The sequence below is a fragment of the Triplophysa rosa genome, linkage group LG6 (assembly GCF_024868665.1).
Source record: "Triplophysa rosa linkage group LG6, Trosa_1v2, whole genome shotgun sequence".
NCBI lineage: Eukaryota > Metazoa > Chordata > Actinopteri > Cypriniformes > Nemacheilidae > Triplophysa > Triplophysa rosa.
Window position 1 is genome coordinate 19,617,232 of NC_079895.1, and position 22,365 is coordinate 19,639,596.

Here is a 22,365-nt window from a genome sequence, read left to right on the forward strand (position 1 = left end):
TTTAGGATAAAGGAGAGAGAAGCACAGGTCAAATATAACAGATAATAAATTCCTATATGCAATATTAATTAAGTAAAACTTTAAGATTCTAAAGCAGCCCCCCCGGTCAGGCAGATAGTGCAAAAACAGTATGCAAACGGTGGCGAGGAACCCAAAACTCTAATCGAGAAAAAAAACCTCAGGAGAACCCAGGCCCAACCAGGGGATTCCAGTTCCCCTCTGGCAAAAGCTGCTGCCTCTGCACAAGCTCCAGAGAACTTGCACAACAAGGCTAAATAAAATAAATAAACTTAATAATAAAATAAATTATAGTTTAAGATTATCATTAATAATCTAATAGCATTTGAAATTTTGTGGTGAAGACATGTCAAGAGACCGCGTCCTTCTTTATCCAGCTCTATCATCTCAGCTCTTGTCAGGTCCCCACTTCCCATTCTCCGCTCTACCATCAGGTCAGGCCATGAACTGCATCCTGCTCGCTGTGGTAACCTTGGAACAATGAGACAAGACTGGCTGAGAGTAGAGTACTGTTCTGTACTCTTTGATGCAACAAGTACATCAGTTGTGTTTTTGGTTCCGGTTGATCTAACTAATGCAGCCTAAACCCTCTGAAGATTTATATTATGGAAGAGTAGTGTATGCAAGATTAAAAAGATGCGTCTTTAGTCTAGATTTAAACTGACAGAGTGTGTCTGCCTCCCGGACAGTGCAGGGAAGACTATTCCAAAGTTTAGGCGCTAGATAGGAAAAGGATCTACCACCTGCACTTGATTTTGAAATTCTAGGTATTACCAACTGACAGGACGCCTGAGAGCGTAATGCACGTGAAGGACTGTAATACAAAAGGAGTTCATTCAAGTACTGAGGAGCTAAACCATGTAAGGCTTTATAGGTAATAAGCAAGATTTTAAAGTTAACGCGATGCTTTATAGGTAACCAGTGCAAGGTTGACAGAACCGGGCTAATATGTTCATACTTTTTTGTACGTGTAAGAACTCGAGCTGCCGCGTTTTGGACCAATTGGAGTTTTTGTAATAAGCCTGCAGGGCAACCACCTAACAGTGCATTACAGTAATCTAGTCTTGATGTCATGAATGCATGAATTAACTTCTCTGCATCTGAGATTGACAGCATATGACGTAGTTTAGATATATTCTTAAGATGGAAAAACGCAATTTTACAGGTGTTGGCGACGTGGCTCTCAAATGACAGATTACTATCGAATAGAACGCCAAGATTCTTTGCTGACGACGAGGGTTTTATGGAACATCCGTCAATAGTTAAACAGTATTCTTGGTTGTTACTTATAGCAGTTTTCGGTCCAATAAGTAACACTTCCGTTTTGTCCGAGTTCAGTAATAAAAAGTTGTTACTCATCCAGTTTTTTATATCGACTATGCATTCCATTATTCGATGGAACTGCTGTGTTTCATGAGGCTTCGAGGAAATATAAAGTTGAGTATCATCAGCATAACAGTGAAAGCTAACTCCGTGTCGCTTTATTATATCTCCTAGAGGTAGCATGTATAATGCGAAGAGCAGAGGCCCTAAGACTGAGCCCTGTGGTACACCGTACTGGACTTGCGATTTGCGTGACACCTCATTGTTTATTGCTACAAATTGAAAACGGTCGGATAAATAAGATTTAAACCATTTCAAAGCTATTCCCTTAATGCCGACATAATTTTCGAGTCTATGTAGGAGTGTGCTGTGGTCAATGGTATCGAATGCAGCACTAAGGTCTAGCAGCACCAATAACGAGATACAACCTCGGTCAGACGCCAATAGCAGATCATTTGTAACTCTGATCAAAGCAGTCTCTGTACTGTGACATGCTCTAAATCCAGACTGGAATTCTTCATTGATGTCATTCCTTTGGAGGAAGGAGCATAATTGAGTTGAAACTACTTTTTCCAGAACTTTAGATATGAAAGGTAGATTCGATATAGGCCTGTAGTTCCTTAGTTCTCTAGGGTCGAGTTGGGGTTTTTTGACAAGGGGCCTTATAACAGCCACCTTATATGCTTTAGGCACATGTCCTAATGTCAGAGATGAGTTAATAATACCAAGAAGAGGATCTATAATTTCTGGGAGCATCTCTTTCAGTAGATTTGTAGGTATAGGGTCTAGTATGCATGTTGTTGATTTAGATGATCTAATAATTTTAGACAGCTCATCTTGATCTACGGTATAAAATAATTGCATTTTCTCCTTAAGGGCGCTGTAGTTAGTTTGTTCAGCGGGTTTCACTTCTGATTGCATTGTTATAATTTTTTCTCTAATATCTTGGATTTTATATGTGAAGTAGTTCATAAATTCATCACTGCTATGCTGATATACAGGATCAGAAGTCACTGACGATTTATTTTTTGTTAATTTAGCCACCGTGTTAAATAAAAACCTAGGATTGTGCTGGTTTTCTTCTATTAGTGATGAAAAGTAGGCGGATCTAGAAGTTATTAGGGCTTTCCTGTATTTTCGAATACTATCCTTCCATGCTGTACGAAATACCTCTAATTTAGTTTTCTTAAAGTTGCGCTCCATTTTTCGGGCCGCTTTCTTTAGAGCCTGAGTGTGTTCATTATACCACGGTGTGGGGCTGCCATTTTTAATCTTCTTTAAACGTAGTGGAGCAACTTTGTCTAGCGTTACCGAGAAGGTGGAATTAAAATTTTCAGTGGTAATGTCAAGATCTTCAACGTTATTTCTCATGATTTGAGACAATTCGGGCAGATTATCGAGAAACGCATCTTTGGTAGTTGAAGTTATTGTTCTACCATATTTGTAACAATGAGTTTTATTTGCAGCCGTAGGCCAGTGAAGCAAACATAATACCAGATAATGATCCGAAATGTCTTCACTCTGCTGAAGGATTTTAACGTCGTCCACATTTATACCGTAAGACAGTATTAAATCTAAAGTATGATTACGAAGGTGAGTGGGTCCTGACACATGTTGACTAATGCCCATGGAGTTAAGAGTGTCTTTGAAAGCCATTCCTAAGGCATCTGTAACGTTATCTACGTGGATGTTAAAGTCACCAACGACAAGGAGTCTATCTGCGGCCAGTACTAGTTCTGATAAGAACCCACCAAATTCTTTAATAAAATCTGTGTGGTGCCCTGGAGGCCTATATACAATAGCTAGAATCAATTTAAAAAGTGTTTTATCTTTAGTATTAGGTGTTGAAACATGAAGAACCATGACTTCAAAAGAATTATATTTAGAGTTCGACTTCTGGGAAATGCTAAGAGAGTTATTGTAAAGTGCTGCGACACCTCCCCCTCTGCCTTTTAGACGAGGCTCGTGTTTATAATAATAATCTTGGGGGACAGATTCATTTAAAGCAATATAATCATCTGGTTTTAGCCATGTTTCTGTCAAACAGAGCATGTCTATTTTATGATCTGTTATCATATCGTTAACAAAAAGTGCTTTATTAGAGAGAGATCTAATATTTAGCAATCCGAGTCGTAACAGTTGATTATCTGTATTTTGTTCATGTTTAGTTTGTTTAACGTTTATTAAATTACTTTCAAGAGGTTTACGCATTATTTTATGTTTGCTAATCCGGGGGACAGACACAGTCTCTATTTTGTGATGTTTGGGAGAACGGATTACTACATGTTGTACATTTTGTGTATTCTGCGACGTGAGACGGCAAGCAGACAGTTGGTTAAGCCATACTGTCTGCTCCCTGACCTGGGCCCCAGCGAGTCAAGTTTTAGCATTAGCATTAAGACTTTTTGCCATATTTCTAGACAGGATGGAAGTCCCAGCCCAGGAGGGATGGAGACCATCTCGTTTCAACAGGTCAGGTCTGCCCTCAAAACTCTTCCAGTTATTTATAAAAACTATATCATTCTGCAGGCACCACTCAGACAACCAGCCATTTAGTGATGATAATCTGCTATAAATCTCATCACCACGATAAGCATTGAGGGGGCCAGAGAATATTACAGTGTCTGACATCATGCTTGCGAGCTCACACACCTCTTTAATGTTATCTTTTGTGATCTCCGATTGACGGAGTCGAACATCATTTGTGCCGACGTGAATGACAATCTTACTGAATTTACGATTAGCCTTAGCCAGCACATTTAAATTTGACTTGATGTCAGGCGCTCTGGCTCCCGGTAAACATTGGACTATGGTGGCTGGTGCCTCTATGTTAACGTTCCGAACAATAGAATCACCGATAACTAGGGCACTTTCAGCAGGTTTCTCAGCCGGTGCGTCACTGAGCGGGGCAAACCTGTTCGAGACTGTAATCGGAACGGTCGAGTGATGTTTTGTCCTGCGACTACGCCGTCTCACAGTCACGAAGTTTCCCAGCTGCGGAGGATTTTCAACCGGAACCGAGCTGTGTGCGCTAATGTTGCTCGCATCCAAAGTGTTTTCTATCGTCGTTAAACTCTTACTATCCTCAGATAAGGATTGGATGCGAGACTCTAATTCTAAGATCTTCTCTGTCAGCCTAACTATTTCCCTGCATTTATCGCATATAAAGCCCTCGCAGCTGACAGAGAAGGCTAAGCTAAACATATGACATATGAGGTGCAAGTAACAATAATAGGAATAGAAGCCATAACTCACCGGATTTGAAGTGCAATTCCAACTTACCAAGGTTGCTCGATGGATCGTAGTATACTCGCTTAAAAAGAGAAACAGTTAGCACACAAGACAAACCAGAGGCAAGATGATATTCCACAGTGTGAACAGAAAGCAAGCTAACACGCTATTGCTATGCTAACGGCGTTAAGTTAACTATCACATTTGGTTTAGACTCTTCCAAGTAAATAACAGGAACAGGGTTATTGAGATATCAGGATAAGTTAGCAACGACAATAATAATTAACGAAAATAAAATACACTAATATTAGAGCGAAGTGATAAGAGCACTGATACAAACAAGCTGCCGGCAGCGATGCAGGACCAGCTTTCTTTGTCATGGGACCCAAATCAAGCCCTTGTGGTACCCTTCATTTGTTTAAATGTTTTTTATGCTTTTTGTACATGCACATAATAAGAAATATACCTATTTTACAACAATTTAAGAATTTTCCCATACATATGTCTCACTGAAAACTGGAGAATCTCAGCTTTAATGTGATATATGGCATATAGACAGGAAAATTATGGTTCAAGTGTGTTTTAGCTTTAAATATAAGCTTGTTTTTACATTGGATTTTCTCAAAAACTGGATTTTCAGAAACAGATTTTCAAAATGTAACAAATCTTTGACATGGACTCAGTCAATATTACAGATATCAAGATGAAATTTTCACAGAATGTTCTTTACTCTATGTAGGATGATTTTATGTAGAAAACAGCAAATCACAAAAAAAAAGACTTCAGCTGCGTTTTCACAGGCAGGGTCACATACAGTATATGTAATATAGAGCATAGTGTTGGTGTAGGATCCCACAAACTTTCGAATTTTTTAAAGGGTGCTATGATGGGAAAAAGGTTGGGAAATGCTGGTATTTTTCATCAAAATTGAATTCATTTGTGTTTCTATACATATTTTTGTTTAATTTGCCACCAAAAATATATGTTTTTAATTTTACAGGCTTAATGGAACTACTGTGACCTGTATGTGGTTTATTTTGATTCGTGCTCTTTTTATTAGGATGCTCAGATAAGCATGCGAAGACTGGGAGCAGAGAAAGAAACTCTGGAACAAAAAATGGCACAGTTGGAGAGGGAGAGGGAGGAGCTTCAGGAACAGACCAATCAGGGAGCACTGGAGATTAAACACACTCAGGAACTACTAAACAGGTGACGGATGCTTTATTACTTCAACACCAATTGACAAATACCCAATAATATTACTGCATTGGTCCTATTCCTTGTGCTGGGCACCCACAGGCACTGCACAGTTTGAATATTGAATCCCATATGAACTATATTGTACTCTACCCTATTCACTCAGCCCTCTAATGTATGATTTTTACATAAAACCGTAATTAATTAAAAATAATTGTCAATAGTCTGTAAAGATGCTGTTTTGAAAGGCGTGTCTTATACTAGTAAGCAAGCACTGCTAACTGGCTAACAGTAAAAATTGCTATAACAGTGCATAAGTACATGAATTGGAAGACACCTTATATGTCCTTTGTCTGACACAGTTCATGAACAAATGAGGTGTTTTAAATAAAGGTAGACTTACAAGTCATCGCTTAGAATTATAAGGTTCTATCTGACATTTTGGTCAAATTTGAGTTAGTCACATATTCTTATTCTGTCACAATTTATTTACATTATGCCATGTTTTTTTTAAATGTGTACATTTTGGGACTTTTTTTAGGAAAAAAGCTATCTACAAATTTGAATTATAATTTGGTGCTATAAGGTTGTATCTGTAAGCCAATAAGCATTTTGAATGCACACAAGAGCACACAGCTTACTTTGTCATGTTGCCGGGCTCCTCAGTGACAGTGGAATATCTGAGGAAACATTGCAACGCAAAACAATGTTTAAAAGAAACCTGAAGGTTGGCTCTTTTCTTAATACTCTTGTCAAGGACAGCAGCTCAAACTACAGTATTTTTTTGTTTTAGGTTTTGTTGAGGAGTTTATTTTTATAAACACAACACTAGCCAGCAGCGCTAGCTTCCTAATTTCTGTGTTTACATACACTCTCATAATGCGATTAATAGCCAAATAAGCCAAATAGTCAACAATGTCAACAGTCTTAATTACAACAGCTAACATTATCATGTTGTTTCAGCCATACTCATCTCTAAAGATGAATTTTACCTGTCCGACCTACTGTGGATAAAACATTTAGATACAACAATTAGCACAACCTTTTATGCTTAACTTGAACGAGAAAGCGTCATAAAATATTTCAACATGAAATAAGTGGCATAAAAACCATGTAAATGTAACTTTTACACATTATTACAACACTAATTTCATGTTCTTACAAAAATTATAAGTAAATTGTTTTTGTTGCTTAAAAATTGCTTTAGTGAATGTTTTGTAGATAGAACCTTATACTTCTAAGCCGAAAGTGTTTTTTCAGAATTAGAAGGCTCTATCTGCGTTTGACCTGTTCCAAAAATCCCCATTTACAAATTTCAGAAAATATTGATATTGTACATTTAGAATACATTAAAGGGATACTTCACCCAAAAAAGAAAATTCTGTCATCATTTACTCACCTTCGGTTGCTCCAAATCTTTATAAATTTCTTTGTTCTGATGAACACAGAGAAAGATATTTGGAAGAATGCTTAACCAGACAGGTTTTGCCCCCCATTGACTACCATAGTAGGAAAAAATACAATGGTCGTCAAAAGTGCCCCAGAATTGTTTGCTGTCCTACATTCTCCAAAATGTCTTCTTTTGTGTTCAACAGAAAAAAAAAGGATAAAGTAATTTTTCCTACTATGGTAGTCAATGGGGGGCAAGACCTGTCTGGTTATAAGCATTCTTCCAAATATCTTTCTCTGTGTTCATCAGAACAAAGTAATGTATGTACTGTAGATTTGAAACAATACGAATGTGAGTAAATGATGACAGAATTTTCATTTTTGGGTGAAGTATCCCTTTAAGGGTCTCTGTCTTTTTCACAAATGAAAGAGATTTGTTCCTCATAATTTTTTTCTATATGAAATGCAAAATCTTTGAAGCTCAATATCTCAAAACTACTCAGAACGCAGATAGAACCTTATAATTCCAAGGCGACAAAACATGCTGGGGCTCCCAGGACCACAATTAAGATCATCACAGTCTAATCTACAAAGAAATTTTGTGTGAAAGTGAGAGGGAGATGGTGACCATTTTACGCAGTCAGGTGGAGGAGGCTGAGAGACTCATGGAAGGACTGAGGAAAGAAAACGAACATATGAGACGACAGAGAGAGAGAGAAGAGGAAGAGAAAATCCTAATGGAGAGAGAGAGACAGAAACGGTACGTTTGATCTAGCAGTCACTAGCCAGGTTTCCATTAAAGATTTGCACAAAATTTAAATGATGTTTTCTAAATGTCGATTAAAATAATATCGCGGAATGACTGCGTTTCCATTAAATGATGTTATGCGATTAAAGTGTATTTTGATTCTTCTCGCGATAAGTCATTCTGGCCGTACTTCTTCTTTGTACGTTTTATGTTACATTCGTGAACGATTCGTTCTTTTTGAACAAATCTTTCAAGTGAACGAATCGTTCTCGTTCACGAAATTCAATGACTCATATTTCTCGTTCACTGAAATCTCTCCCTCGAGCACAGAGCGTCTTGGCTTAAAAGAGTGTCTAAAGCACGAGCCAATGGCGTTCGAGTGTGAGCTTTGACAGAGCATATGATTGGTTGATTAACATTGTCATTTTTATTGCATGGAAAATGTCAAGCCCTGTTTACTCAGTTATTGTACTGCAAGCACAGGTGTTTTGTGTGCATTTTGTATCATTTATTGTTCTTTCAAATAAAAACAACTTCATTACGTTTAGTTGATGTCATGCACTTCTCTAAAAGCTGTAAAACAAACAAGTATTTGTTAGCTCTCATTCGCGTCACGTCAGCAAATAGCATTCCAGTTCTGGCTGTGAAGGGACATGTAATTGGTTAGATCTTCCACTCAACGAATACGTCCACACTGACCAAGTCACTGTTGAGTCTGAACGAGAGAGATAGATCTCATCCATGAACAAATTGAACGAACTGGTACATGTCTTTCATGAACGAAATGAACGAGAATGTACAGGGTAGGTCGGTCATTTAGCATGTGAGTCTCGTTCAGCAATCAGGATAACGCGGATGCAAAGCGCAGTTACAGGTAGGCTACTTTGCACACTTGTTTATTTAAAATAAATAAACTTCATGTTTAAAATAATCCCAGATTTATGAATGTGTAAATGACCACACAATTAACTTTTTAATTATGCAGAAAAACCTTGTGCGTTGGTCATCTGAACCAATTATTTAGACTTATTTTATTTATTTAATGAGTAGATCAGAGACACATTTTAATAAAGCCTGTAATCAGTTTATACGTCCATTAATACGTTCGTTGACATAACACAACTCTTTTTCTCCACCTGTTGGCGTATTATAGAAATGGTCACTGAACGAATCAGTGAATGAATCTGAACGAATCATTTTGGTGAACGAACTGAAAAAGAACTTTTTTGCGATACATGGGAGTTTTTACAAAATTTACGTGTGTCCATTGGGCGTATTTTCAATGCGCTATTTCAATTTGCGCATTTTGAAGGGTAATGGAAACCTTGCTATTATTTGTATCATTTGAGGTTGTTCAGCCATCAGTTATTATGGAATGATTTCGTGGACTGATTTCAAACGGAATTTCAAACTGCATTTTCAAATGCGTTTTCTATTTGTTCGTGTTAAAATTGTGACATAATTCACAAAACATTTGCATTTACACGAGCGTACAATGTTTGCCAAATTTCAAAAGGAAAAGCAAAGTCTGTTTGCAAAATAATTACGTCTGTTTTACGAGTTATGACCCTGCCATATTTAAATCGCAATAGCAATTCCCCATATGCTATTTCACTTCCTCTGGCGTCGCGTATTAAGCCTGCCAAAACTCAAATGAAATCGCAAATCCCTTTGCATTTGCGTTTCATCTGACTTGTACAGAAACCTGTCAATCAATGGCGGGGGTGGGCTTATACAATGGGGCGTGTTTGTATGGGGAAATGACGTCATTCACCGTCGACTGGAACTAGAAACAGTAGGAAAGTAACACAGCTAAACACATTAGAAGTGAAGTTAACGCTTGCCTTGCTATTTTGTAAACTATCACATCTGCACTCACAATCGCCGTTGAGAACAGTGCAAGTTTTCAGTGTTTTTTTGTTTGGAAATAACTTGCGCTGGAACTCTGGTCTCAGAGCGGCATCACTTCGGTGCAGGATGGATAATCATCACCTTCTGCAACATTCCTCTACACATGTTTGTTTGTTTATGGTATTTATTCTCACAGTACTCCGAAGTAAAAGCTAGGACATGACATTTATTGACAACACTGTGACCGTGTGATGCATCATGATTAATATCTGTTGTAAACCATAACAAAACATGTTCACTTTGTATGAATAAACAGCATCCTGCATTATCATTGTTGTTCATTATGCATATAACAAGTTATTAATAAATGACAAAAGTACGTAAATTCTACATCTCTTTATTTGTGTATCATAACATAGTGAGACAAAGACAAACTTGTGCTCCAGTGTTTTAGTGAGTTTGCTGGACACAGAAGTAGTTGTCATCTACAAATTACTCGATGGAGTTGTTGCTGTATTTAAACATTCATTTAATTTCCGAACAGCCTTTTCCACAACATGTGCAGTAAATGAGCCCATCAGGTGATGCACCAACCTGAGAAATTAATGTAATTATTATGAATCCACACTGCTTCAATATGACTTATTGGTAGCTCATTGAGATCACCAGACCACTGTTTGTGTTCATCTGTTTATCGAGCCCTTTGAACTTCTTTAAATTGTACTTTTTAAGTGCCGCAATTGTGATTCATTGTAAAGACTTTCTCTGTATGAAACTTGCATCTGATCCTCGTTTGTTCCATTATTGTTATTTTTGTCTTCTAGCTGTGGGGAATTGCTATTGCGATTTAAATATGGCAGGGTCGTAACTCGTAAGACATAGATAATTCATTTGCAAATAGACTTTGCATTTCCTTTTGAAATTTGGCAGACATTGTACTTTCAATCGCTTTGCGATTGAATTATGTCACAATTTTGACACGAACAAATAGAAAATACATTTGCAAATGCAGTTTGCAATTCCTTTTGAATTCAGTCTACAAAATCATTCCATAAGTTATTTTGTAGGTATTATCAATTATAAAGTATAAATGATTTGTTATTGGGGTTCAGAGTGGAGGCAGAGATGCTGGAGGTCACTCAGCTGAGCGAGAGAGAGACACGCAGTCGTTTGGAGTTGCACAGCCTGCAGGGGGCACTAGAGAGAGAGAAGTTGGACAGAGAACGAGCCGAGCAGGAGGCGGCCGAGACAAAAGATTCTTTACTAAAGGTAAACACTTAACATAACAGTGGAGTGAGGTTTGAGTATGTTTTACAGTTAGCATCTCAAACAGGCTGCTCTTTTTGGCATGATAAAATTCCTGAGTTACCTTTTTTCAAATTGATCAAAACGTGTGGGGTGGTAAGAGAAAGCACAGACACAAGACAGCAGATATTTAGATCCCGGAGGGCAGTTTATTGACAACTGTGTGAAAACGTGCACGTGGGAGATCTCCGGTGCCTGGTGATGGTGTTGTGGTGACGGTGCAGAGTAGTGTGTCCCCTTTTCCCAGTCTTTTAGTCCTCGCTGGTATCTGTTCAGATGGAGAAACATGTAGTTAGCTCTTGGAGAACAAGCTCACCGTATTCTGTGTCTGTGTGTGTTTTATGCCCAGGCTGGTTGTCACAGCGACCTGGATCTGTCCCTCCGCCACACATGCCAGCTATAATTCACAAGAAATCCTGAAGTGGCGCACCTACTTTAAATAATCCTAACATTACATTTCTGTCATTGTGTTGTTTGTTTTCTTTTAGAGATGTCTAATCTGAGTAGTTTGTTTATAATGTTTTATTCATGTGTATGTTCCTTGTATCCATCCCCTAATTTTGTTCTTCATTGTCCCTCTGTTCTCTCCAGGCCCGAGAGTCATTATTGGGCCTGTCCTCCAGTCAAGCCCAGCTGAAGAGAGAGCTGGCAGAAGGTCGAGATGCCCTGGAGAGAATGGCCCCTTTAAATGAAGCCCTTGCCAAGGACAAGAGAGAACTCAGTGTTCGTGCTCTGCAGGTCTGTCACGCGAGTTTAGCCCATCTTTAGCATAGCTCACTTATACTGCCTGGGGGCGTGATCAAATCCCCGCAAGCTGTCATAGTCCTTTTACCTTTAATTACTTGATCCAATGCCAGATTGAGTTGCTGGTAGGGCCAGGTTTGGGTTGGAGGGATGAGAGGTGTGATTTTTCTCTTCCTGACCTCTCAGCTAGAGACGGAGGTGGCAGAAGCCCAAGCCCAGATCCAGGCATTTGGCTCTGAGATGGCGAGTTTGCACAGGGAACTGAAGACAGCATCTCTGGAGGCCAATGATTTAAGGTGCTACATTGTTTTACAGTGAGCTGTTTTAGGATTTCATAACAGATATTGATATATTGGAAATACGACATTAAGAGAAGTCTTAGCTTAGAAACATTCCCTTTGTTTCTGCAATAATGGAAAGGCTGCTTGCACAAAGAATCTGCCTGACAACAGTGGCTGTTTGGTTAAAAATGGTCTCTCTTCAAATAAAATATATAAATATTGAAATTATAGTATTTCACTATTATGTGCAGCTCTTATTTCATTTATTGTCAAATGTACACGTACAATGAAAAACTTTCTCTAACAAAGTAGGTGGTGGTTTTATACCCATTGAACGTTGTGTCCTAAGAGCCACAGTGGTTAAATTCGCTCTATAAGCTTCCCCTATACACTCTGTTTTGATTGATTTATTACAAAAAGTAGATAATTTGATCAATAACTCTAATCGTGTTATCTGACTAAATATCTCATAGTCTCAAATGATATTCCTTTAAACATTTTCTTAATATAAAGTACTGGTGTAAGTACAAACCTTCGGATGAAATGACAGCTACTTCTGATGCCGGTCCATCTTATTATTTGTCAATAATTCTGTCATCTTTCTATGTGGAATGTGTTTATAATCTTACAGGCAATCATTACAGTTTACAATTAGCACTGCTAATAGATCCCATGAAAATATTTGACACACACACACCCATTGATTTTGTATCCGGCTTTTGATATATTCTATCTCTGTTCATAAGCATAGTAACGAACTTCCGATGTTGTCAGAAGTCAGGATATTAGTTTCCGGTTTAATTTCTAAAACGACTTAACATACCTGAACAACGACTGGGGAAAACCACATTTCTGTCAAAATGTACTCGTAATAAACACTAGCCGCTGTAAAAAAAACTAGATCTTTGCTACGCTTTGTACAGAGACCATAATCACACAAACATGTGCAAAACATTAGATTTCAAGAAAATAACAATTTGACCGAATTGTGAGCCTTTTTGTTTAGTGAGGACCAGTAATATGTCCTCACAAGTCGGTTGTAATGATAATTCACTGTATTACTGAGGGCATTTAGCCCTTACAAATATAGCTAAACCTGTACACACACACACACACATTGAATCATTATTACCCTGAATCATTATTAGTCCCCCTTTATGTTTGTCACTGGGTTTTGCAAATATCTAACCAATAAAAAGTATTAAAAGTGCTTGTCAACTTCACCAACACAGTATTTAACCATGAAAAACTGAATTTGGACATCTGAGGTTTCGGAAGGACAGCGACAATGTAAAAATTGTCTTGCATTACAAAATGTAAGAATTAAAAAACAACCATAATAAATGCTAGACAATATTTGACAAGATAACAAAAGTGTTTATAAGACAGTAGTCACTATAAAAATAATATATAATAAAATGTAATATAATTATTGTGATATACATTTTTGTTTATATTCTCATGCACAATGTAGGAAAAATGTGAATTAGAAATCTGCAGTGTGCCTGTAACTCTAATTGAGTCACCCATGAGCTTGGAGGAGTTTGCTGGGAAAACTAATGAATACATGGGGGTTTAGTTGACACTGTAAATGTTAGTTTATTTCAACAGCTGTTAGATTTGGCAGCTGCTTGCTGGTCATATGTTTTCACAGCCAGTTATGATTTGCTGCTGTTGTGCTGATGACCCAACTGCATTCCAGGGAATGGAGAGAGACGGAGCAGAAAACCCTACAGCAGCTCAGAGGCCGAGAGCGAGAGCTGGAGAATAAGCTGGACACTGAGAAAGAGGAGAGAGTGAGGGAAGTGACCGCTCTCATGGAAGAGAAGGCCAACAATGAACAAAGAATTGCAGAGGTGATACATTCAGGTGGCACCGACAGCTCTGTCAATGAGACTATGATGCCAGAAACAAAATGGTTTTACACTGTGTTCTTGCTAGATATGAGGCGACAGGTAATTTTTCTGTCCTCACTGAGCCAAATTGCACAAAGTGCCTAAATCACAGCCAGTTTAGAAAAGATGTAGTTTATAGACGGTTTCATCTTAACAACATAAACAAACGTAACTGCGCATGCACACTTTTGTGACCTCCATCTTAACTTCTGGTACACATTCACAAACAATAGAGTGCCTGTAGATTATTTCTGATAGCAATCAAAAGAAACCGAGATGAACCGTTACTTGGTTAAACTTCTCTCCAATATTTTGAATTTAGACTCCGATACCAAGCTCTACAGCTTGATGTCAATGTACCATTCGGTTTGTTTAAATGTGACCAAATTCAGGACCCATTCAACAAATTGTTTATTTAATAAAATGAACATACAAGAAAATTCAACAAATCGTTTTTTTTAATGCAATTTTACACAGTAAAATAATAATACAAATAAATATTAACATAAATTAACTAAAATATAAATAGTTATATTAGACACTAGCCAAACAGAAACCGGAAGTTTAAATGGGTGTCAGGCGTGTGCGCATCCGATGAAATGGTCAATAGTTTGACACTGTCACAGCTCTCTGGAATATTTGTTTGGTCAATTTTTTTAAATGGTGACTAGTGGTTGCTTGTTTTTTTGCAGGCCTTTGGAAAATATTTATTATAGATAACAAGGTGGCTATAGCTAAATTTATACTTAAAACGGATATAACAGATAGTTCAACTCAAAAAGGAAAGTTTATTTATTCTCCCTCATATCACTATACTTTTATGATTTTCTTGAGCTGAACAATATGATATTTTGAAGAATGCTGGTAAGCAAACAACGTTGGCCCCCATTGACTTCCATTGTATGGACACAAAACCACTGAGACATTTCTCAAAATATCTTATGTGTTTCACATAAGTATGAGTCACAAAAAGGTTTAAAACGATATGAGGGTGAATAATGGCAGAATTTATTATTTTTGGGTGAACTATCCATTTAATGAAAGTAGTTAGCCTGTCATCATCACAAAACGAAACAAATTCACGTTGATAACAGACCATCTGGCCACCTTTTATATTTGTGATAAAAAGTCTCACTGTACATTGTTTTTATGTATATTGTGCGCTGACTTTTAAATATTTTGTTTTGTACTAATGTGTTGTGTTGTGTTGTGTTGTGTTTGCGTGTCAGGTGTCAGAGCAGAACAACACTGTGATGAAAGCGCTACAGGGCATCCAGGCAGAACTGCTCAAATCGACAGAGCAGCAGAGAAGAGCCGAGCGAGAAAGAGATGACCTGCTGAGAGAGAGCCAGAGACTGGAGGACACAATATGTTCACTTGAGAGAGAGAAGGAGGAACTCACACGAGTCAAAGAGGAACTCGGGTAGAGTGAGATTATATATGTGTTTATTAGTATGAAAAAGGCACTCTCTAACATAACAATACATCTTATTATATTCTTATAATGTTATTTCCTATAATATTTCTTAGAATTCTTAATAGTTCATTAAAATCTGTTTAAAGGGATATTTCATCCAAGAAACAAAATTTCCCCATGTTTTACTCACCCTCAAGGCATCCTATTTGAAAATGACTTTTTCTTTAAAGAATAATGCAGTCAGAATTGTAATACCATGTATTATTTTTCTTCCAAGCGTTAGACTGGGAGTAAATTGTGGACGAGATATTGAAGCTCCAAAAAGTGCATCCACCGATCAAAGAACTACTCAACACGGCTTCATGGGTTTAATAAAGGTCTTCTGAAGCGAATTGATGTATTTGTTTAAAAGAAATATCCATATTTACCTAACTTCCGAGAGGGTTGTTGTTCCGACAAATGACGCAGTCGTAAGTTCTGGTGACGAATGAGGCATTTTTCAATTTGTTTGGCTGTTTCATCTACGCAGCCGCTTTCGTCACTAGAATTTACTGCGTCATTTGCCGGAACAACAACCCTCACGTTCGCGCGCAGGCGAGGGATAACGGAAGTTAGACATTATCGTTAATAATGTTGTAAATGTGGATATTTCTCTTAAACAAATGCATCGATTCGGGTTCGAAGGCCTGTATTAGACCCACGGCCGCGTGGAGCAGTTTTTTGATCGATGGATGCACTTTTTGGAGCTTTAAAATCTCATCCACATTACACTCTTATTCTAATGCTTGGAAAAAAAGGATACGTGGTATTACAACTCCGACTGCATTATTCTTAAAGAAGAAAGTCATATTCAGCTTATTCATTATCTTTCATGTGGCTTAGTGGTTAGAGCATGGCGCTAGCAGCGCCAAGGTCATGGGTTCGATCCCTGGGGATCGCACATTCTCAGATACTATGTATAGTATAATGCAATGTAAGTCGCTTTGGATAAAAGCATGGATGAAATATCCCTTTAAAGGGACAGTTCACCCAAAAATCTTTTATTTCTCTTTATTTACCTAATCCCAAATTGTTCCAAATCTGTATCATCTGTTATCAAACGCCACCATTGACTATCTTAGTAGAAAAATTGCTTTATACATTTATTTGTTCTGATGAACACAAAGGAAGATATTTGGAAGAATGCTTGTAACCAAACAGTTCTTGGCCATCATTGACTACCATAGTAGGAAAAATTACAATGGTAGTCAAAAGTGCCCCAGAACTGTTTGCTTTCCTACATTCTTCAAAATATCTTCTTTTGTGTTCAATAGAACAAAGAAATTTATAAAGCAATTTTCCTACTAAGATAGTCAATGGTGGCGTTTGATAACAGATGAAAGGGCATATTTTTCAAAACAAGTTTAACATTCTGGGTAATTTTTTGCTCTAGATCTACATTATATTGTGGTCTGCTTTTGTCTTTTCAGAGGTGTGGTGGTTTGTCTCCAGGAGAACATGGCTCAGGTTCAGGAAAAAGCCTCAGGTCTGGAGATACAGTGCAGTCAGCTTCAAACACAGGTGGACACGCTTACACAGACCAAAGATGTCTTGCAAGGTCAGAACCTGATATATTTACGTAGTCTTCTGGCTCACATAGCTTGACTGCATTCAGTGTAATTTTCCTCTTCCCTTCCTTGTTCAGGAGAGATTCAGTGTCTACAAACAGACCTGCAGAGAGAGACGGCACAGAGAGAACGAGAAAAACAAGGAGCAGTGGAGGAGAAAAGTAGTAGTGAAAGAGAGATAGAAAACTGGCGGTCAGCATTCACAAAGCTTCAGTGTGACATCGAGCAAACCTTAGAGAAGAACAAGCTACAGGAGGAGGAGAACAAAACAGAGCGAGAAAATTGGCAAAGAGAGAGAGAAGCTCTGAACACTGAACTTGGACAGAAAGATGGAGAAGTGGAGATATTAAGGAATCGGGTAGATGGATTATTAAAAGAAAAGGAAGAGCTTTTAGACCTCTTGAACGAGAGAAATGCAGAACTAGAGAAATTACAAACAAAATTGGCAGCCGAGATGAAAACAGCCGAACGAAGATTGAAAGTCACGTATGATGAAATCGAGAGGTGGAAGCAGAAAGAAAATGAGATTCAGAGAGAAAAAAAGGAGCTGAATCATAGGTTTATAGAAAGAGTGGAAATGGAAAGCCAGAACCTTAAGATTACAGAGAGAGAGAGGGCTAATATGTCTGATCTATTGAAGAAGAAAGAGGATGACATACGAAAGAAAGAGGAAGCCATTGAAGAGCTGAAATTAAAAGTCCAATCACATGAGAGAGTCATTGACAGTCTGGAAATTGAGTTAAAAGAGAAACAGACATTTGAGAGACGAGTAGTAGCCCTGGAGGAGCATAACGTTCAACTGAGACAGAGAGAAATAGAGAAAACCAAAGAGAATGAAAGCAGACAAAAGACAAGAGATGAATTAGAAACAAGGTTGAGAGGACAGCTGGAGCAGAAAGATGGAGAATTGATGGAACTCAAAAGCAGATTTGAGGAACTGATGAGAGAGAAAGAACATATGTCATTTCTCATGAAAGAACGAGAACAAGACATTGAAAAATTACAGACCACATTGTTCACAGAAAAGAAAACGTATGAACTAAGACTGAAAGAGGCGAAGGACAACACAGATTGGTGGAAGAGACAAGCTGGCGATACTGGGAAAGAGAAGAAACAAGTAAAGGTGGTCTCGGAAAGAGAGAAAGCTGAACTGACAGAACGTCTTCGAGAAAGAGAGGAAGAGTTACAGAAGATAGAGGATGACATTGAAGATCTCAAAGGTAGAATTCAGTCATTAGAAGAGATCATAAAGAAACTAAAGTCTGATGCTGCGATGAAGGAAATTCAACTAAAACTCTTACACGAGCAAAACTCACAGATACAAGAACATGAGATAGAGAAACAGAGAGAGATGGAGAGGAAGCTAACAGAGCTGAAGGAACAGGAGAAACAACTGAGACGAGAATTAGAAGATCTCAAGACCAAAATGGAGGGAGTTGTTCGAGAAAAAGAGAGAATGCTAGAAAGGGAAAAAAAGACAGAAGAAGAGTTCCAAACCAAAATAACAAAAGAACAAAACATATTTGAACAGAAGCTAAAAGCAGAACGTGAAGAGATAAACAAATGGAAAGCCAAGTTGGCAGAGATGGAAGAAGACCGAAAAAGTTGGGAGGAAAGGGAGGAGAGAAGAAAAATCCACGAGATGGAAGAAAGAGAGAAGGAGCGGAGATTGAGAGAAGAGCTCCTTCAGAAAGGGTTTGAGTTGGGACAATCGAGACTGAAGATTGATGAGTTAAATGAAGAGAATGAACAAGACAAGACAACTCGACTAGTGCTACAAGAAGATCTCGAACGACAAACTACCCTCCTAAGAGAGAGCGATGAAGAGGTGCGGACACTGAAAAAGAGTTTACAACAAAAAGAAAAACAAGAAAGAGACCGAGTACTTCATGAGGAAGAGGAGATGAGAAGTTTGAGAGAAAAACTGCAGGAGGTTGAGCAGAAGAGCAGTCAACTCTCAAACCGTCTGCGGGAGACAGAATCTGTGTTTGAGAAGGAAAAACATCAGCGCAGAGAGAAAGAAGAAGAGTTTCTGGATTGTAAACAAGAGCTGTTGTTGGTCAGGCGTGAACGAGATCAGGAGAGGGAAAACGTTGAAGAACTGCAGATGATGATGGATGAACAGAGTAAAGAATTAAAGATGTTGACAAGAAAACTTGATGAAAAATCAGAGGAGGTAGAGAGGTTGCGAGAAGATGCCCAGGTGCTCAAGGCCAGCGTGGAGAAGAATGAAGAAGAAAAAGAAAGAATGAAAAGATCCCGGAGTCAGATTGAGAACGATACGAGACATCTGGAGACTCAACTGAGGGTTGAGAAAACAGAAAGAGAAAGCTTGAAGGCCAGACTTGGAGATCTTCAGAAAGATCAACGTATCCTGATGAAGGAGAATACAAGACGTGTAGAGAAGCTTGGGGCTCACGTAAAAGAATTGGAGGAGGAGAGAGATGGTCTGTCTGCAGAGCTTCGAAGGAAAGTGAGAGAGATCAGGGATCTGAAAGAGGAAGCGAGACGAGAGAAGGAGAGATTGAGCTCTTCGCTGAATGAGGTGAAAGAAAAGCTGGAAACTTTACAAGAAGAGGTTGTTGTTTTAGCAAAAACCAAAGAGCAAACTCGATCAAAGGTTAAGGAACAGGAAGAACAGAACCAGAAGATGCGAGAGGGGCTTATTGCAGGTCTCCAGGAGATGGCAACTCTGAAGGAACTGTTGGAGGAGAGTCGTCACGAGGGAGAGAGACTCAGGTCCATACTGCAGGAAAAGAAGGATGAGCTGGTGCGAAACAGAGATGAATGCGTTAGGGCGACGCAAGCTGAAGCTAAAGATCTTCTACTCAAAGTTCAGATGTTAGAAAAGGAAAACAAAGAGTTCAGGACTGCACTAAGACTCCAAGAGGAAGAACTCAAGAAGAACCAAGAAGAGCGAATGCAGGAAAAGGAAGAAATAAATAGACGAGAGGAGAAGTTTGAGGAAGAGTTGAAGGTTGTGGAGAGCATTGCTGAGAGGAAGGAATCTGAGCTGACCAGATCGAGAGCTCGAATGGATGTGTTAGAACAACAGAGGACTGAACTCAGCTCTATGGCAGCGGAGAGGAGCCGAGACGCAGAAGATCTGAGTTTGAAGATCAGAGAGCTGAGACAGGAGGTGAACGGTCTGAAAGAAGACAAGATACGAGAAAATGAAGAGAAACAACGAGCAGTAGAAGAGCTGGAGCTCCTCGGAAAAACATGTAGTGAGGAGACAGAACTGATTAAGGAGAGACGTGAAGATGAGACAAGAAACAACGAGAGGTTACAGCAAGATGAGGAGCGCAATGCCGGACAGATACGGGTGTTGTCGGACAGAGTTAAAGAAACAGAGTTAAGGAGCAATCGAGAAACAGCTTACAAAGAGGAGTCAGTCAGACTTAAATTGCAGGATAAGTTTGAAGATGAGAAAAGAAATACAGGGAGATTGAAAGAGCATGTGGAAATGTTGGAGAAAGAGAAACAAGAGCTAAATACCAAATTTGAAGAGGAAATACGTAAAGTTAGAGAAAACAAGTACCGAAGTGCAAAGGTTGATAGTGGTCACGGTACGCTAACAGACTTAAATGATGAATATCATTCTCATGATGATAGATGGTTAGAAATAGAGACACTTCGAAAGGAACTGACAAGAAAAGGTCAGGATGTCGAGATGATGAGGATTAAAGCACAGAGCCTACAGACAGACATAGACAGACTGAGAAAACAGAGCACATCAGAGAATGAAGACTTGGAAAGGTTAAAGAAACAAATGTCTATCGTACTGTTAGAAAAAGAGGAGAGAGACAGACTACTGAGAGAGAAGGACATAGCTGTATGCGCTCTGAAAGAGAGAGCAGAGGAGCTGGGTAAAGATAGAGATCGGATCAGGGTGGCTCTGGAGAAGACTGAAGCCATGCTGGTTTACTATAAAGAGAGACTGGGACAGCAAGAGCACAAGAGAACGCAATCAGGAACAGACGTGACACAGGTAAGCAACTACTTTGATTATAATCATCAGTAAATATGAATGAATTAGATTACCTGATAGACTACTACAGACCATATGGCAGTATTGGCACCCAGGAGCTTTTAAAAGTGTGATGAACTGGGCTTGTTTATTGTTTTATACTGTTGTATGAGGTCTACTTATGACGTTCGCGTGGTTTTTACATTCAAAAACATCAACATCAATAAGTAATAGGCTATTTTCTTCCCGGGTTTTGAGGCCGGCTCTACAAACGATCGGTTTGAATGGGCGTTCCGCCATGAAGACTTGGAAGTAAATGCCCACTGCTATGATTGGATAGCAGTTTGCATAGTAAACTTAGTTGGAGCCTTTTGTGAATTTGGTTAGAGACATAACGTTAGGTTACACATTAGCACCATTTGCACAAGATTAGGATTATCTGGGGACTCGTGTGATTTATAAATGACCTCCCCACATCAGTATTTCAATGTGACGCAATTTGATTTTACTCAAATTTACTGACTTATTTCCCGGATGTGATGGCAACGCTTTGCGTATAGTTTGTATAGCCTATAGTTGTATCGTGTTTAATGATATATGACCGTACCTGTCAGCATTTGAGACCCGTGATCGCGAACCTGACAGAAGATCACCGCGATCGCGGGTCTCAAATGTTACGAGAGTTTCCATGATAAATAAACAAACGGGAGACTCCCGCTAATTTATGGATATGACACAGCACCCGAAATAATATCAAAACACTTCAAAACAGCCTCCATTATTCGCAAACGGTGGATAAAACTTTGAAAAATGACATGAACCTGCCAAATCAGAGATCCCGATTCGCAAGGGATTAAGATCACAGACAACCTCTGCAATTATTACAAATGACTAACGTTAAAGGTCCACAGGTGATACTAACTTAATCCTGTGGGCATATCAAGCTATCTCTAACAAAGCAATAGTGATGCATGGTCACAAAAATGTTTTACTCACATAGATTGCTGCGCCATTCCTATTGGAGTCAATATTGATGGCACAGCACTGCTTTTTTTTATTTTAGTCTCTCCGCAAATCCAGCGTCGATCTGTGCCTTGTTCACGAAGGAATCCTCTGAGAAATGAAACGATCAAACGCTCCATGTTTTTCCCACGTGAGCTGGAACATCTTTAAAAATAAACTTTAACCACGCATTCCTAATATCGGAATCCGAAGGAAGGTTATGCAGCGACTGTGTTCTTACACAACCAGGGATGGCACAATATTTAGCTATCTTTAACTGCATATTTGTTTATTGCTTGCTAGCTGTATCTGGTTCCGCGCCACTTGTGTTACTTCAGTTCTGTCATGCGCAAACCAGTGGGTGGACCTAGAGAAGTAGTCGTTGAT

At 38.7% G+C, this 22,365-nt stretch overlaps 2 protein-coding genes across 4 annotated transcripts in view; one reads left to right on the top strand and one right to left on the bottom strand.

Moving 5' to 3' along the window:
- si:dkey-230p4.1 (centrosome-associated protein CEP250) overlaps positions 1-22,365 on the top strand; it is a 97,853-nt gene that overhangs the window by 61,635 nt on the left and 13,853 nt on the right. For 2 of the 3 annotated variants that reach the window (XM_057335243.1, XM_057335244.1), the window contains exons 11-19: positions 5,633-5,781; positions 7,769-7,918; positions 10,870-11,026; positions 11,654-11,800; positions 11,993-12,102; positions 13,790-13,943; positions 15,212-15,405; positions 16,869-16,996; positions 17,084-20,997. In XM_057335243.1, coding sequence (XP_057191226.1) covers positions 5,633-5,781; positions 7,769-7,918; positions 10,870-11,026; positions 11,654-11,800; positions 11,993-12,102; positions 13,790-13,943; positions 15,212-15,405; positions 16,869-16,996; positions 17,084-20,997 — 5,103 coding nt within the window. The remainder of the gene's footprint in view (positions 1-5,632; positions 5,782-7,768; positions 7,919-10,869; positions 11,027-11,653; positions 11,801-11,992; positions 12,103-13,789; positions 13,944-15,211; positions 15,406-16,868; positions 16,997-17,083; positions 20,998-22,365) is intronic. The other variant, XM_057335245.1, reaches the window with a different exon arrangement.
- Positions 1,571-22,365, bottom strand: part of LOC130555221 (uncharacterized) — a 60,538-nt gene continuing 39,743 nt past the window's right edge. Inside the window, exon 2 of the mRNA XM_057335249.1 lies at positions 1,571-2,126. Within this exon, the coding sequence (XP_057191232.1) occupies positions 2,103-2,126 (24 nt within the window). The 3' untranslated portion in view covers positions 1,571-2,102. The remainder of the gene's footprint in view (positions 2,127-22,365) is intronic.